At 38.8% G+C, this 16,156-nt stretch overlaps 1 protein-coding gene across 23 annotated transcripts in view; it reads right to left on the bottom strand.

The window, feature by feature from the left end:
• camk2g2 (calcium/calmodulin-dependent protein kinase (CaM kinase) II gamma 2) overlaps positions 1-16,156 on the bottom strand; it is a 77,960-nt gene that overhangs the window by 33,866 nt on the left and 27,938 nt on the right. For all 23 annotated transcript variants that reach the window (XM_040037094.1, XM_040037095.1, XM_040037096.1 and 20 more), the window contains exons 3-6: positions 8,911-8,970; positions 4,901-4,955; positions 4,521-4,586; positions 1,732-1,804 (exon numbers count right to left, since the gene is read on the bottom strand). In XM_040037094.1, coding sequence (XP_039893028.1) covers positions 1,732-1,804; positions 4,521-4,586; positions 4,901-4,955; positions 8,911-8,970 — 254 coding nt within the window. The remainder of the gene's footprint in view (positions 1-1,731; positions 1,805-4,520; positions 4,587-4,900; positions 4,956-8,910; positions 8,971-16,156) is intronic.

Below are 16,156 nucleotides of genomic sequence, written 5' to 3'. Positions count from 1 at the left end.
TAGTTTGACAGCTGCTAAAAATATATCTATATATTTATAATAACAATGTGTCAAATCAAAGTGAAACTGTGTCACTATGAAAGGGTCCCTTTAATCGTGATGAACACATTTTTAGTTGCCACAGTGTCTGGTTCTCTCTCTCACCTTAGCTAGCCTCAACACTTGTTCTGCACAACCAACCTGGATAAAAGAGACGCAATAAGAAACTTGCTGATAGAAAATGTGTGATAGTAGAGACCAAAACCGAGCTAAGAGATAGTGAATAATAGCCTTACACTCATCAACACTAAAATAACTCTGGATGAGTCATCGTGCTGCTCTGTAATCACTGACAGGTGGAAAATAACAATTATTTACTAATAAATTCACTACATCAGTATGCAAGTTACACGCTTTAGCCCTAATGGCAAAAATCTCGACTTCTACAGGTTCACGGTTGGCTAAAAATCATTTTTAAGCACTCTGCCAGACCGTTCCAGTATTTTCCCTGACTCAGTTTTTTCCAGCTCATCATTTAAGCAACTATGATGATAATGCACTTACTGTAAATTGCTTTGGACAAATGCATGCCAAATGCATATAATGTGATATATAATGAAGTCTGTACTATATAAAATATCCAAGACTTCAAGTTTTGATAGTGTTTATTCTATTAAACAGACGTATTTCAATTAGTTATTTGCAAATTCAGCCTGATATGTTTAGGATTTTGGAACAATATCCAGACATTAAAGAATGGGTTTATAATAGCTGCCCCACCAGCAGGTCGTCGGAGTGTATAATTGTATGCTAGTGTACCATTTGAGAAGACTATAATAGTGCAGCATGAAAGCAGTTATGAAACATGAAAAGGGAGTTGTACATTAACAACTAATCTAATACATTGCTGTCCATAGCCCTCATCATCTATCATCATTATCATCTTTCTAAACCTCTTCCCTCTCCAAGTGCATTTGATACTGACATCCACTGGCAAGCTAAAAAAAATAAATAAATAAAATAAAAATAAAAAAAATCAATGAGAAGTAACACAAGTCCATTTACACCACTCGGATAAAAAACGATTGTGCATCGTCCAATTATGTTCGTCTATTTACCCTCAGAGTAATGGCTTAATTTTACACTGTCACATAAAAGTAGACAGACAGTTAAGTAACCTTAAAAGTTTAGGGCTCTGAACTTAGTACTGGTACAATTATCCAGGTGTTTAGATCTCAGATTAGTCTTGTCTTTATTTATTATTATTGTATTAACGTTAAAATTAACGAAATTTGAAAGCGCACAGCTGCAGAGTGGTTTTGGTTTCTGCCAGGGGTGCACAGACTTGCTGCAAGGGAAATCGTCACTGGCCGTCATCTCACCCACCGACCCGCTATTAATAGCAGCTGGTTTGCTTTCGTCACTCCTCAGCAGTGCAGGAGGGAGAGGGGGAGGAGGGCAGAGAGCAATAGAGAGGAAGGAGGGAGACGGATAAAAGGGAGGAGGGGTGTAGGCAGAGGATTGGGAATGCAGAAGAAAGCCGGTGAGCAGAAGGATGACGCTCATCCCTTAAGTTGGTCTAAACGTCACTGCGTGACGTCTGTGCGTGTGTGTGTGCAAGAGCGCTCAGACATGTTGTGAATTTCCACACGTCTTTAATCTTCATTTACAACAAAGTGCTAGTCACTATTCAAGTGATTTATATAGTATACAAGGTACTTCGATATTCACCAGAGGTGTGTGATCACTCACCTTGAGGTCCCTGTGGACAATATCGTGCTGGTGGATGTGGCTGACGCTCTCCAGGATCTGATTAATGCAGTGGCTGGAAGAGACAGAGAAGGATGAGGAGCACAAGACAGACACATTCGTCAATCCACAGGAGATCACAAATGCAGACTGAAGCAGAAGTTTTAAAAAAGAAGAAGAAGAAACTAGTTTAGGGTGGAATTCATATTACGTGACAGTTAAAGTACACGACGAGCATACGAGTAAAGACAGAAATGCCACAAAAAAGATAAAAAAGAGGATATGGTTGAACAGGTTTCTGTTGTTCACACTGTATAGTGTCACAGTATTAAAGTAAATTGGTAGACAGCTCTTCCACTGGGCACATAACAAAATTACGAAGCGCTTTAAGCTTTGCCATTATTATATGCAACCAAAAACACCCAGAGCCTTGACGTAACCCTGCATTAAGAGCCAGGTTATGGCCTCAGTCATCTCAAGTGGCCCATGGATGACACGGTGAAAAAGAAAGCAGGGTACAGAAAATACAGCGACCCATTTCCAGACACTCTTTCTAAAGAGACACTGCAACCTGTTACAGAGAACGGAGGGCTACAAAGAGGAATACAATGCTCTCCTCTCCCACTGCTTCCTTAGTTCTGCTCAGCTGGCCAATCACAAAGTGGCTACAAATGTCAGATCATTAGTGGCTGTGGGTCCGTGGCAACAGACACCCACAATGCAACACAGGAAGGTGTAGGGGTGTGTGTGTGAGTGAGTGTTTCAGATGCTAAACTGCCATTCACATCCCCTTCACACCAGCAGTGTAGAGGTGAGAAAAGAGCTGCTCTCTAGTTATGGTTGCTGTGTGACTACTTCAGCAAGAGAAGCACTATCAATGTCTTGAAGGAGACCCTTTCAGAAAATGTGCCCGTAAATCACATTTACCTCGCCCTTACAGGAGAATTTTGTCTAACTTTTTTTTTTGGCTGATCGACTAAATCCTTGCAACCAGGGTCTTTTTCACCAAATTTGCAACATTCTAGTGGTTGATGGGCAACACAAAATCATTTCCTGTTGCTCATTTTGACACTGAGGCTGTAGTCTCAGTCATATGCCGCAAGGCTGAATGCAGTAGTTTGATTCTGACCAGTGGCTTTTTGCTGCATGTCTTCCTCTTTCTCCCTGCCTTCCGGTCTCTCTTTACTGTGCTATCTAACAAAGGCGCAAAAACCCAAGTCAATAAAAAATTATTATTATTTGGATATACAAGGGTATACTCTCAAAGAGAAAAGTGCAGCATTGACAGTTTTTGGCCTGATTCATTATTTTCGATAGCTGAGGAAAAGACTCCAAATGAAAAACACCTGCCTTTTCACATGACTGTAGATGCCCAATCCTAAGAGCGACTAACAGCTTAAAATGTTTGCATTTACTGAGGTTTTTCTGTGAGACGATGATGAACGCAAAACTATAAAGCACTTAACTAGCAGCAAGGTAAGGTTTTAGGCTTTCTGTATGTGTGAACACATCGAAACTGTTGTTTGGTCTTGTTACTATTTTAAAAAGTAAACTGTATCCAGCCATGATGTCAATAGTTCATCCAAGGATCTAAACTCTCCAATCTAAATGGAAAAAATGGCTCAGAGTCTGTGGTTATATTTGCTTAAAATAACACTGTTTAAATGATTTAATATTCTAGCTTTTTATATCTCTTTATAATTAGATCAGGCTAAAAAGGCTAGAAGGTAGAGTGTACTCAACACATTGTGACAGATAGTCAAACTAGAGATTAAGTGCATAATCAAACCTACCCCAGCAACAGATCAACTGATTAGAAGGTAACAGTTCAGTCAACCAACAATTTGGCTGACTAAAGCCCCACATTACACTAATCTAAACACCTGATTTATTTATGAGCCCCCCATGAGCCATGTAAGATTTATAAATGTACCTGCAATCTTTGAGCAACATTTCCGTGTACTTGGAGCAGAGGATAAGTGGTGCAAGAAGAAGTATGTGGTGCATTTTTTAAGTAAATGAACGTGACGAAAGAAATGTGGGCAGGGTGTGAGGGGGGAGTCTTATGTAAGCTTGTCCTCAGCATGCATATCTACAATTCTTTCGGCTCAGTTAAAGTTGCTATTATTTCTCTTAAAATAAATTGAGCTTGGCATTTAGTAAAGGTGAAGTAAGGGACAGCAGCGGGAGGGGGCGCAGAGACAGATTTAAATTAGAGCACAACAGGACTTAAAATTTATCCCGCCATTTATTCTGTCCCTACCCAGCTTCCTCATACACATATATGACATTTATTATTTTACATGTGTTACTGAGCCTATTTTATCTTCAGCCTAATCTAGTATAATGCCTATTGTACTATTTTCCTCTTGTACTTACCTTAACTCTATTGATTGCCTTTAGCATTCTCTATTGCAAGTTTTGACATATTTTTTTAATTCTGCTATTTAAGTCATTATCTAACTGATTAAAAGCTTTTACATCATGGTTAAGCGCTTAGGCATGTAGGTAATGCACTTCAGAAGAAAAACAAACCTCAACTTCGGACAACAAACTAAAAATAAGTTTTAAACTCAGAGGACAGCTTTGTCATTGTTTATTAATGAAATTTAAAAGCACTGAGTCACTTGGTCCAAAATAAAGTGTATACAGGTTGTGCCAGAAAGCCCTGGTTCTGCTGCTACAGCACAAAGTACATTAACACAGATTCAAATCGCAAAACATTTTATGACAGTTCACAGCAACCAAAAACAAAAAGGCACAAAAATCAATTTTGTGCTAACTTAGTGTACCTGGCATCTGCTTCACTGTAGTACTCTCTGGCGACAATGTCCTCAAACAGCTCGCCTCCAGTGACTCTGCGGAAACATACATGAAAAATAGAAACTTTGTATTTTGTGTTTATTTCTGAGTGAAGATCCCCAGCACAGATGGAAAACAAGCATACTGCAGACAATATCACCAAAACGTGCTTTTTAAAGATCAGTTTGTCTTTTTTTTCCCATTCTAACCCCAATTAACTGCTATTTGTGGACTAACACATGAGAAAAAGTGAGTTCTTTTTGTGAAGTTGGAGTCATTACCTCTAGACAATAAACAAAAATTGATCAACAGAGGAAGAAAGGCCTGAACTGGTAATGTGTGTGTTTGTGTGGTACTGTGATTCACTCACAGGTCAAAGACAAGGTAATGGAAGCCTTCCTCTGCGATGCTGTCATGCAGTCGTACTAGTGAGGGAGAGAAACACAGAAAGAAACAGAAAGAGCCATCAAATAAAAATCTGCAAATCAACTTTAGGTGTTTAGGTTGGAGGTTGCGTGCAGTCACTTCAGGCTTGTTAGTTGATCACAGCCATTGACATGTCGAAGAGGTTAACACGTGAGGAGCGGATCGAAATTGTGTTGATATCTGGTGAACGCAGTAACCGGGTCATTGCAGCAGATTTCAATACAAGACACCCTACGAGACCACCCATCTCCCATGCTACAGTCAGCAAACTGCTTGCTAAGTTTCGTGAAACTGGTTCAGTGTTGGATTTGCCAAAATGTGGACGCAAGAAAACTCACTAATGAAGAAACATCAGTGGCTGTCCTAGCTTCATTCAGCAAGAGCCCACAGCATAGCACTCGCCGCATGTCACTGGAGAGTGGCATTAGTCGAACATCCCTTTGACGGATATTAGCTACTCACAAATGGCACCCTTACAAACTCCAGCTACTGCAGCATCTCAACGAGGATGACCCAGATCGGCGCACAGAATTTGCAGAATGGGCAAAACAAAAATTGGAACAGGACCCTCAGTTCACGCAGAAGATTTTGTTCAGTGATGAGGCAAACTTTTATGTGAATGGTGAAGTTAACAAACAAAACCACCGCTATTGGTCTGACACTAACCCACATTAGATGGATCCCTCCAAGACTGTTGGACCAACAAAAGTGATGGTTTGGTGTGGTATATGGGGTACAACGATAGTGGGCCCATTCTTCATCAATGGAAACCTCAAGGCCACTGGATATTTGAAATTGCTACATGATGATGTGTTTCCCTCTTTATGCACTGAAGCTGGCACGTTCCCTGAGTTTTTCCAGCAAGATGGTGCACCACCACATTATGGGTGCCAGGTCCGAGCATTCCTAGATGAACAGTTTCCTGGAAAGTGGATTGGTCATCGTGGGCCAGTTGAATGGCCCCCAAGGTCTCCTGATCTGACCCCCTTAGACTTTTATCTTTGGGGTCATCTGAAGGCAATTGTCTATGGTGTGAAGATACGAGATGTGCAGCACCTGAAACTACGGATACTGGATGCCTGTGCTGGCATTTCTCCTGCGGTGTTGCTATTGACAATCCAACACAATGGGCAGCACATTGAACACATTTTATAAGAGGTCAGAAACTTGTAAATAACTCATGAAAGAATAAAGTTACGTTGAAAACAAGCACATCGTTGTTTTTCTTGTGACATTACCAATAAGTTTAATGTGTCACATGGCCCTCTTCCTATTGAAAAAAACTAAAGTTGTATCCAAGATGGCCGACTTCTAAATGGCCACCATGGTCACCACCCATCTTGAGGAGTTTGCCCCCCTCACATATACTAATGTGCCACAAACAGGACTTTAATATCACCAACCATTCCCATGTTATTATGGTGTATCCATATAAATGGCCCACCCTGTATAACAACTATAAGCCGAGTCAAAAAGGTCTAGAAACCAGTTTGTGACCCTCTGGTCAAAAATGTGATTCCCAATGCTAAACACCTAGTGGACAAAAACGTGAATTTCAGTCATTTACCAGTTCCTGAAGTTTATAATGATTTTGGCTTGCCACAAATCACTTACTGGTGTAGGCCTGCGTAAATAGAGATTAAAGTAAATTAAAAGAGGGTGCCCTGTAGGCCTGGGTATGCAGATGTAGGTTTGTAAAGAGGTAGGCTAATCTACAAAAATTCTCGATGTCTTTAGGAAATTTTGGTTCTAGAAACTGAGTAGTAGATCGTTATTTCATAATGTCCTTAATCAACTAAACTTGGCTCAGAAAGCCTCTACACATCACTGAGACTCTATAGAAGATAGTAAAAACTGTATTAGACGAAGAATAAAAAAAAAAGGTTGGGGCCTCATTATGCCAAAGATACAGGTACTGCAGCACCATGCAGTAACACCTGTAGTAATATGAGCCACCATGATCAGTTTCATAAGTCAGGTAAGTCAGCAGAAGGTGCCATTTTTCATACTGACAGGCTAAAAGGCCTGCTACCCAACAAGTCTTCACCTGAGTCAATGATGCCTGTTTTACAACTTTTACCATCAGCAGTGGGTCAAAGTAGAAACTGCTCAGGGACTCATGCATGGCTAAACAGACATGCTCATATATTTAAATAAATTCCAAGGAAAGCATTCAAATCCTGACAAGACAGTCAGCAAACTTCTTTTATTTTTTTTATTTTGTTTAATAAAAATGATAATAATGAAAGTTATTAATTGCTAGCTTGGGAACAAAGCCAGGAGAACATACACAGTGAAATGACAATATTATTATGGCTTTGCAAACACACACAAGGTCAGTGATAGAAGGTGTCTCAGTCTTCCCGGAGCACCGGGCGCCTATCTGAAATGATGAGACGGTACAGTATGTAGTCACAGTGCTGCCTGGCAGATTGGCAACAAACAAACAGCCTTTTGGATACAAACACTAAGAGACCTGCTCCCTGTTTTCATTATTTATAATTAGTTTGATACTACTATATCCCTTTTTTTGGCTGATTACTGTACCATATGCAGATTGGCTAAACTTCTTTCTTCAGAAACGAGGATGTTTTACCAGAAGCACAACTTTGATACCACACCAAGACCATCAAGCTTGCAAATTAAGTAGTAATACAGTTTTTCTTTTTGCAAGCTTCAGTGTAAGGATCAAATAAAGAACTATTTTTAGTGTCTTTGCTCTCTGTTTACTTGGTGGTAATTTTGAGGGAAATATCTAGTGGCCATTAACTATTCAGTGTCACATACACAAAACAATGACGCACAGTACACAAAGTAAACAGCGCTGATCGCATTAGTGCGACCAGCTGACTGAGCATGTGTTGGCGTTCAGACTCACTTTGTCTTGTTGGCTGCTGGCCAGTTGCACCATGCAAATATCCCACACAGCGACAGGCCAGGTAACTGGCTGATTTGCATATCACCTGGGGCCATTTGCTTCAAAGTTATTATTAAACTGAACAACACTGAAATGAAACCCAACTTTGGTGCAGTTGTTGTTGCTGTTTTGGTTCTATATAAAAAACTGGGCAACCACAAGGTTTCAGCTTTCAGGGAAACTGTTGGTTTTCACATTCATATTGGCCAAATCTGATCTGTAAGCAACTGAGCATGTTTCACGTGATGAAGTATAGGTATAAAGCAAAAAGCCCCTGAAAAACCAGAAGTGAATATGGCTGTAACACGTTTTCTGTTCTTAAGCCCATCCTCCCTGGTAGGAATGGCTTGAATATGATTATCAAAACACATGTTCACAAACTGAAGCTTCTAAGATGTTAATGAAGGTGAACTGAGAACTGTTTCTAGAACTATTTATCCAAAAGTGCTCACGACAAGATCTGAAAGACAGAATTTATTACAGGGCTGTTGCATTAAGGTCCATTATTTGTATCTGACTGTACCCATTTAACCGTTACTCAAATAAACATTGAGACACCGACAGCTGCTAAAGGGTGCTAATATTCAGTTCAATCCAATTCAACTATATTTATGTAACACCAAATCACAACAAAAGTTACCTCAAGGTGCTAATTTATAAGCACCAAAAACACAAACATGATGAAGAGGTCCAGTTAACAGCCTCAAATTAGCTGGGGTGATGCCTAACAATCAAAGCAGTTAAGCATTTACTCACACGTAACTTTTACAGCACACATACAGTTATTCTTAAGGGCAAAATCTCTGTAGCAAATGACGATGTACGGCCTATTTAAGTAACACACTGTATTAAATACAACAGCATTAAATGTTGATCTACTCTGATCTCTGGTCTGAATAAAACTGAAACAAAAAAAAAACAAAAAAAGCTGTAGCTTTTGTTTTGTTCAAATTTCTACAGATGTTTTCATGAAACATCTGCATCATCACAGCTGTGTCACTAATCATTTAATCTCTTGGCTCCCAAAGGTCACTCACCTATGTTTGGATGTTTCAGCAGGCGACAGATCCTCGCCTCCCGCTCCAATTTCTGGTGATCTGAGGATAGAAAAGAGCAGAGAGGAAATGGTAAACACTCAGTAATAGTACCAGGAGGAGAAGTCACTTTGTTTTTGTCCAGCATGCAGAACAGACCCCTTTCTCAAAATCCACTGAGTAAGTGGACACAGAACGGCGTAATGCTGAAGTACACAAAAAAAGAGGAGCCATAACATTCACTCAACTGACTGCAGGCCGTGTTCGACATCACTTCTCCAAAAGCACGCTTTGAAAACAGCTTTTTCTGCAGAACTTTTTAACATGTGTTCACAATTTAAGTGCTAATAAATGATTTATTTCTTTTTCTAAACAACAGATTTTCGCAAACATTAAAAGTTGATATCTTGTTTGGTAGGACTTCAGAACTGCCTGCACCAGCGACTTCGCAACTTGATTAAAACTGTTCTTTCAACTCTGAACTGGTTACACACAAACATATAAACATACTTCATTTTTTTTCTCTCCAATCTCTCCTGCTCCTCCCACTCCACTGAGAACAATCATTTTTCTTCGTCTAAACTTGACCAAAATCAATCAACTTGAACTGGAGACGACAGCAAAACACTTCATAGTAGCAGAGCCCGATGAGGTAAGAGGCCAAAACAGAGACCGTAAACTAATGCATGATTACACAAGCAGACAAACAGCTGTATAGTGTACACACACAGAGACATACACAAAATAAGCACAAGCTTTTTGCACTTAGTGAAATTAGTCTTGTGGGTCTGCCCTTAATACAATCAGTGTCCAGATAATGATTCTAATGGCAAGGGGAGGATGTCCATGCATGTGTGTGTATGCAGCTGCATGTTTCAGGCAGATTGGTTGCACAGATACAGTAGATACAATGGATGGCATGTCCTGTTGCAGGGTCTAAGAGGTCAGGTTTATGTTGGGCTTTCCTGCCACCAACCAGCTGCTGGTCTCAGTGGACAGATGGAGTGCTTACGTGGGTGCACAGACCTCTGTATGTGCGCCTATGTGTTTCAGTTCGAGTTCGCGACAGAGGGTTAGAGACACTGGACATCCTTAATCCCAAAAATATTAGTCTGACCATCATTTTGTAATTGCTTAATAGATTATCTTCTTGATATATCTTTATATTGTCTGACAATATCTTTTTTCACTGAAGCTGAAAATCACAGTCACCAATTCCTTACTGCTTTTTTTGTAAACCTTTTGAAAACCTTTGAATTTAGTATCGGGGGAAAACTAACGTTGTACTATACACGCTACATAAACACATCAAATAAACCCAATTGGAAACAAAAATGTGTTATTTGTTTTCTATCATAAAAGCTACAGATATGTACAACTCTAAGCAGAAGTATGGCTCCTGTTGTGAACACCACTTGTTCTGCCCAACTTATATGGCTATCAATATACATTCACCAGGCACTTCACTGTAAACATCTGTTCAACAACTTAATGCATTTAGGAGGGCAAGCATGGTCCAGACGACCTGCTGAAATTTAAGTCAAACATAAAAACAAAAATCAACCAAAAGCAAATTTAAAAAGATGAGTTTTAAACTTTTTTTTTTAAATGTGTGTGTATGTAGCTGCATTTTTCAGGCAGACTGGTTGCACAGATACAGTAGATACAATTTAGGTGTCTTTAAACATGACATTGTTGTTTTGCCAGAAAGATAGGTCTGAGTGTTTTAGAAACTACTACTACTGAGACTTTTTCACACAAAATTTCTAGGGTTTACAGAGAATGATCTGAAACTGAGAAATAGTGACAAAAATAATCACTTGTTAGAACCAAGGTATGCAGAAGAGCATCTCTGAATGAACAACACATTGAACGTTGAAGAAGGCCAGAATGGGTGCAATAGTTGAGTAATTATCCTATTTTCTGTACTCACCAATATCCAACAACATTAGATTACAAAAACACACCACTGTCACAAAGCTCAAACCATCTCAGACTTTGAACATTAATTCACTGTACTCACAAGGCGTCCACAGACTAGATCTCAATCCAATAGTGCACCTATGGAATGTGGTGCATAATGGATGTGCACCCAATCAATCTGTAGTGACGCCATCGTATCAATATGCACCAAATCTCTGGGAAATGTTTCCAGCTCCATGATGAATCTATGTTATGAAGAATTAGGTAGTACCAGGTTAGACTTCCTGAAAGCAAAAGGAAGTCTAACCCAGTACTAGCTGGATTTACTAAAAAAAAAATAAAAATAAAAAAATGAGATGGTGAGTGTAAATCTATGCACTAAATAAAGAAAAAACCTTGAGGTGACATGCTCTGGTCTACCGGCCAGTCAGTCATGGTAGACTGTCCTAATCATTGTCCAGCCAAAGCTTTGGGAGGTGTTGGAACATCTTAGGTATTTTTTAAAAATAGGAATTTTCCAGTTTTGTTATGTCTCCACAACATGAAAACACAAAAACATATCAAGGAAGTAATTAATGCCATGCTGAAGCAATACATGTGTTATAAATTAGCAGATGAAAAATCCTCACTGTGGAAAGAGTTTTTTTAAGGTAATTTCCAGTTACTTAAAATGTGGTTTACCCATGAACAAAAGGCCATAATGCATCTAAAATTACACATATTTTCCAAAATACCTGTGTACATGTTGATAGAGCCTGAATGAGTAAACATACTGATATCTGCTGTAACACGCATCATTCGCAGTGGAACACGTATGCATTCACGCTGTGTCAAAGTAAATGGTTTGGTGAAAAAATCAAGAAGCTCTCTTGTCGTCTACTATTAATGTATTTTCATCTCCCTTTATTCGACGCACATTTTTATTTTAATAAAACGAATTTTTGAATGTTAAAATGTCAAAACATATGAAAAGTCATCACATACTATAAATACTACTGATACTGATCTTAATAACAGTCAACGTTAGTTAAAACTGTAACAGGAGATCTGTGAGTCCTTATAAAGATAAAGATTTGGAGGTGCGATACAGACTAATTACATTTCCTGCATTGCACTGCACAAAGAGCCACTGGTTTGTTACACAACACCACTGCACCACACAGCATGGTGTAGGTAGGACACAAAAGATTAAATTAAAATAAAAAACACTCTGTCTGTGCCTATTATACACAGTGGGTATGTAACTGCAAATTCAATGCTGATGTTTGTTGCATGTCATAATATAATAAAAAAAAATGGTACAAGCCAATCAAAGGTGACATGTTAATGTATTAAAGTCTCTAAGATTGAAAGCAGCAAAGACAGTTGTAGTTGAGGAATTAGTTGTACTGTTATGTCATGGGTAATTATCTCATGTCCTCAAATACACCATATTTTTATAAAGGTAGCTGATGGAAACAAGGACTGGCTTCCATTTTATTTAACTTACTTTTCTGCAATGAGTGACACATCTAAGCTGAAAAAAAGAAAGAAAAAGGGAGAAAAAGAGGAACACAACGACAGACAGGAGGAAACCTAAGATGACAACAAAAGATTCTTGTTAATACTGTCAGGAGAATATGATAAGTTCAACCCCAATTAGTGAGAAAACTGAAGCAATCATTAATATACTAGAACTATAGGTGAAAGCATAGTGTAACTTTCAGTCATTAGCAGATTTGGTGGCAAAACTGTCAATCAGCTGTGCCAGCTGGCATGTTCACACTCAGAAATCCCCACACTTTTACCAAACAAAAAGCTGTAATCAGTGAGCTAAGCTCATAGGGTGGAGGTACCTCAGAGGTCAGAGAAGGCTTCAGTTGGATCAAATCTCAGAACAGGCTGGAAAAACACTTACAGGAAAAGTGAATAGGAAATACTTCCTTCCTCCACAGCAAACACAGAGGGGACTGTAGAGTCAGTGGAAAAACAATTCAGTGGCTACCATGTAAATACATAATTTGTGGTCTTGTGTGCCTACAAAATATTATGAAATCAAATTACACTTCTATATTTGACTTGGCACTCACAGCAAGACACAAATGACAGCAGTAATACTTCAATATCCTTGTTGAAAGCTAATATTATTTGAAATAAAAAATACAACTTTTTAATTCCCTCTGAATGTTAATAACAGTGTTTAAATGTAACCCCAAGTATTGAGAAAAGAGTGGCCAGATGACTCGTTCTGTACATTTTAAACAGTTCGTATTTTCAAAGTTTTTTCAGACCTATGAACATTAACTTGCTTAAATAAAAATAAAAAAAGTGAGAATTGTTTCAGGTTATTTGATAATTTAAAGCTGTAACCTTTGTCTCTTCTTCCTTAATTGCACACAGGTCCGAAGTTATGAATTTTCGGTGAAATCTGTTGCACTCGTCAGCAACAAGATACTACAGGAAAATACAGTAAGGGATGTAACAGTACCCTACATTTAACCCCAAAACTCTGAAACAGCAAGCCAGTCAGCTGTAGTGCTTCTCCTACATATCTCTGCACAGCATACACAGTGTATACCTGTCCTGTTCAGTTCAATATCTATGCTTTTTGCTTCGGCTTCACAGACACAAAAGTTTTGATAAGTCCAGCATTTTCAGAGAAAAAGAAAATATCAAAGCAGTCTACAGACATTCCACAACCTTCTTCTCAAAGCCATAATGGGCTATTTTGGCTGGTTGTATTCTTAGAAGTTGGATCTGCTTGCAAAAATAGGACTATTTTTCGATGCTGGCCTGATATGACGACTTTATTACGCTTGTGATGGCAGACAAGCTTGGCACCCAGTCTGCTTAGAAACACTGCAAACTGACTGAGGAGTATCAGCAAAAAACAAAAAAATGTGAGAAGAGTTGGTGTCAAAAAGACAAATTTTATAGAAAAGAAAGTGACTGACAGAAAGAAAGGTAACTGTAGGCTTTTTCTAGAACCAACACGACCAGCTAGTAAGTCATTAGAAATAAGACAGACGGGCTGTTATACAGGTGCTGAAAGTTGAACAACCGACCTAAAATTTAGAGAATTAACTCTCTAAATCTGGTATTTCTAAATGGGAAAAAACATATACATAGTGTGTTTAATTCTGTGCAGTGACACACAGTTTAAGTAAAAATGGAACCATTGTAGAAGTAAGAAAATGTCTTTCAAGACATGTGCAACTACACTAATAACTAGCCAGCCTTGGAACAAAGTCTCTATCAACCGTATGTTGTGTTTTACTCCGTATGTTTGAAAGGCAATTTGCAATCGCACGAAAAAAGTTTCCCATGAGTCTAACAAAGGCGACTCTATGAGTAGGGATACATTCAGACATGTTTGTAGCAACAGCAACAACAGTTTTAAAACAGCAGAGTTACAAAAACCAGGAAGTTGAAAAATACTGGTGGCCACCAGTACTATCCCTCAGTCTCATAGCAGATTCACCTACGGTATCATTTTGAAGATCTAGGTGACACTGTTCTCAATTTATTGTGTTATAAGATTCTGAAAACTTGACCTCTACCCTTTACCTTGAGGTCAGGGTCACTGAGATTGTAAATCATCTGAGATTTTTAGTAGATGCAGCTACAGCATTGCTATCAAATTCAAAATCTTACCTCACCACATTCTTGAGTTATCTCATTCTTAAACTTGGTTGCCACGCTGTCTGCCCACCCACGCAAAGGGCTGATGGGATATTATCCCATCAGCCCTTTTGCAGCTCAGAGTAAAAAACTAACTTCAGAAATAGGAGTTGTTCAGTTTTATAGATACAATATGTTATAGAGGTTTGAATCACTTCACAGCCCATGATACGATATACTTCACTTATGATATGATATACCAACATAAACAGACAAAAATGCAGTACAGTGAAATCCATAAGAAACATAAGGTGAAAGCGACTGTTTTCCACAAGTCCCAAGCCGCCACAGACACAAAAGTTAACCAAATAAACAACTCTATATTAACAAAGACAACAAAAACAGTTACAGTTTAGTTTTAATGATAAATGAAGCAGTCCTTGTACAGACTAGAAAGCATTAAACAATTCTGAACACTGTTAAAAATATCAATTTTCTGCACATGCTATTTTTTCTATGAAATTAACACAAAGAGAAAAAAATACCACATTGGCACTCACTGGCACAGGCCCTAATGATGAATCATATATGGAGGAAGAAGTTGTGTGCATGTTTTGTGCATGTTTGTTCCACCATCAAGTCAAACCCCCAGAGTTTACCATCCCCACCCTCTTACATATGCAAGCCCACCCTTCTGACTGCTTCCCAGAGAGATGGTATGATATCACACTGTCTGCTCCAAAGTGAAGAGCACACAGCACTTAGCCCAATTGGGCTGAGTGATGCCTGACAGTGCAGCACATCATCATATTCATTTATCCAGCCAGCCCTCTGCTTATTACTCTCTCATCTAGAAGCTCCAAACAGACAGGGGGAGTGGATGAATGGATAGACAGAATAGATGTCATCTTTCAGCATACATTAACTTTTTGAAGAACGATCCAAACCCCATGAACCATGTACATCAATTATCTTCCACTCACATGGCAGAATACAGATAATGCTTTAATAGATGCAATAATGAGAGTAAACAACATGGCTAGCCGGCAAACATTTTGATTCTGACTTTTTGTTCTATCTTCAAACTCTTAACAAATATATTCCAAGTAGAAGTCCATTTATTTACAGCATGCACATCATAAGTTACATATTTTATGATTATGTATTTAAGTACTCAAGATGTCAGTTAGCAGCTCCGTCAAGACTGTCAGGGATCCTTCATCCTCAGTCAACAATACATCACAATTGTTCTTCATCAGATGATTCGAGCAAACATGACAACCTGCTTCCTGATTAGACTCTTCATGTGAAACAACTTCAGCCCAAAAAACACCCACAGGCAGGTACTATGTTTCTAAAGCTGATGCACCAAGAACCTACTGTTAGTATGTAAGACATCCAGCTTTCTATGCTTGAACATGATGAACTGTGAAAGGGAAAACAGAGACCACGAAAACAACGTTCTACCTTTGCCTTTTGTTTCTCACTGTATCCTTACACTTACTGTAAGTAGTGTAATGTATGAGAGAGCATCTGTGTGTATGAGCTGTTGTTACACACACATTTTTTGACTCGACAAAGCCATTAGACAACCTCACAATTCCATTTGAAGCCTTTAGCAAAGTTACAGTCAAGTCAATGAAAAGAGTGCTGTGAGCACAACTAAAAGCATGGCTCTCAGCCTTGTTTCCTTATTGTGCACAAACCAACATGCAAAACAACACAG

The sequence above is a fragment of the Simochromis diagramma genome, unplaced genomic scaffold (genome assembly GCF_900408965.1).
Source record: "Simochromis diagramma unplaced genomic scaffold, fSimDia1.1 OVJJ01000330.1, whole genome shotgun sequence".
NCBI classification, from domain to species: domain Eukaryota; kingdom Metazoa; phylum Chordata; class Actinopteri; order Cichliformes; family Cichlidae; genus Simochromis; species Simochromis diagramma.
This window is presented reverse-complemented; position numbering and strand designations above follow the sequence as displayed.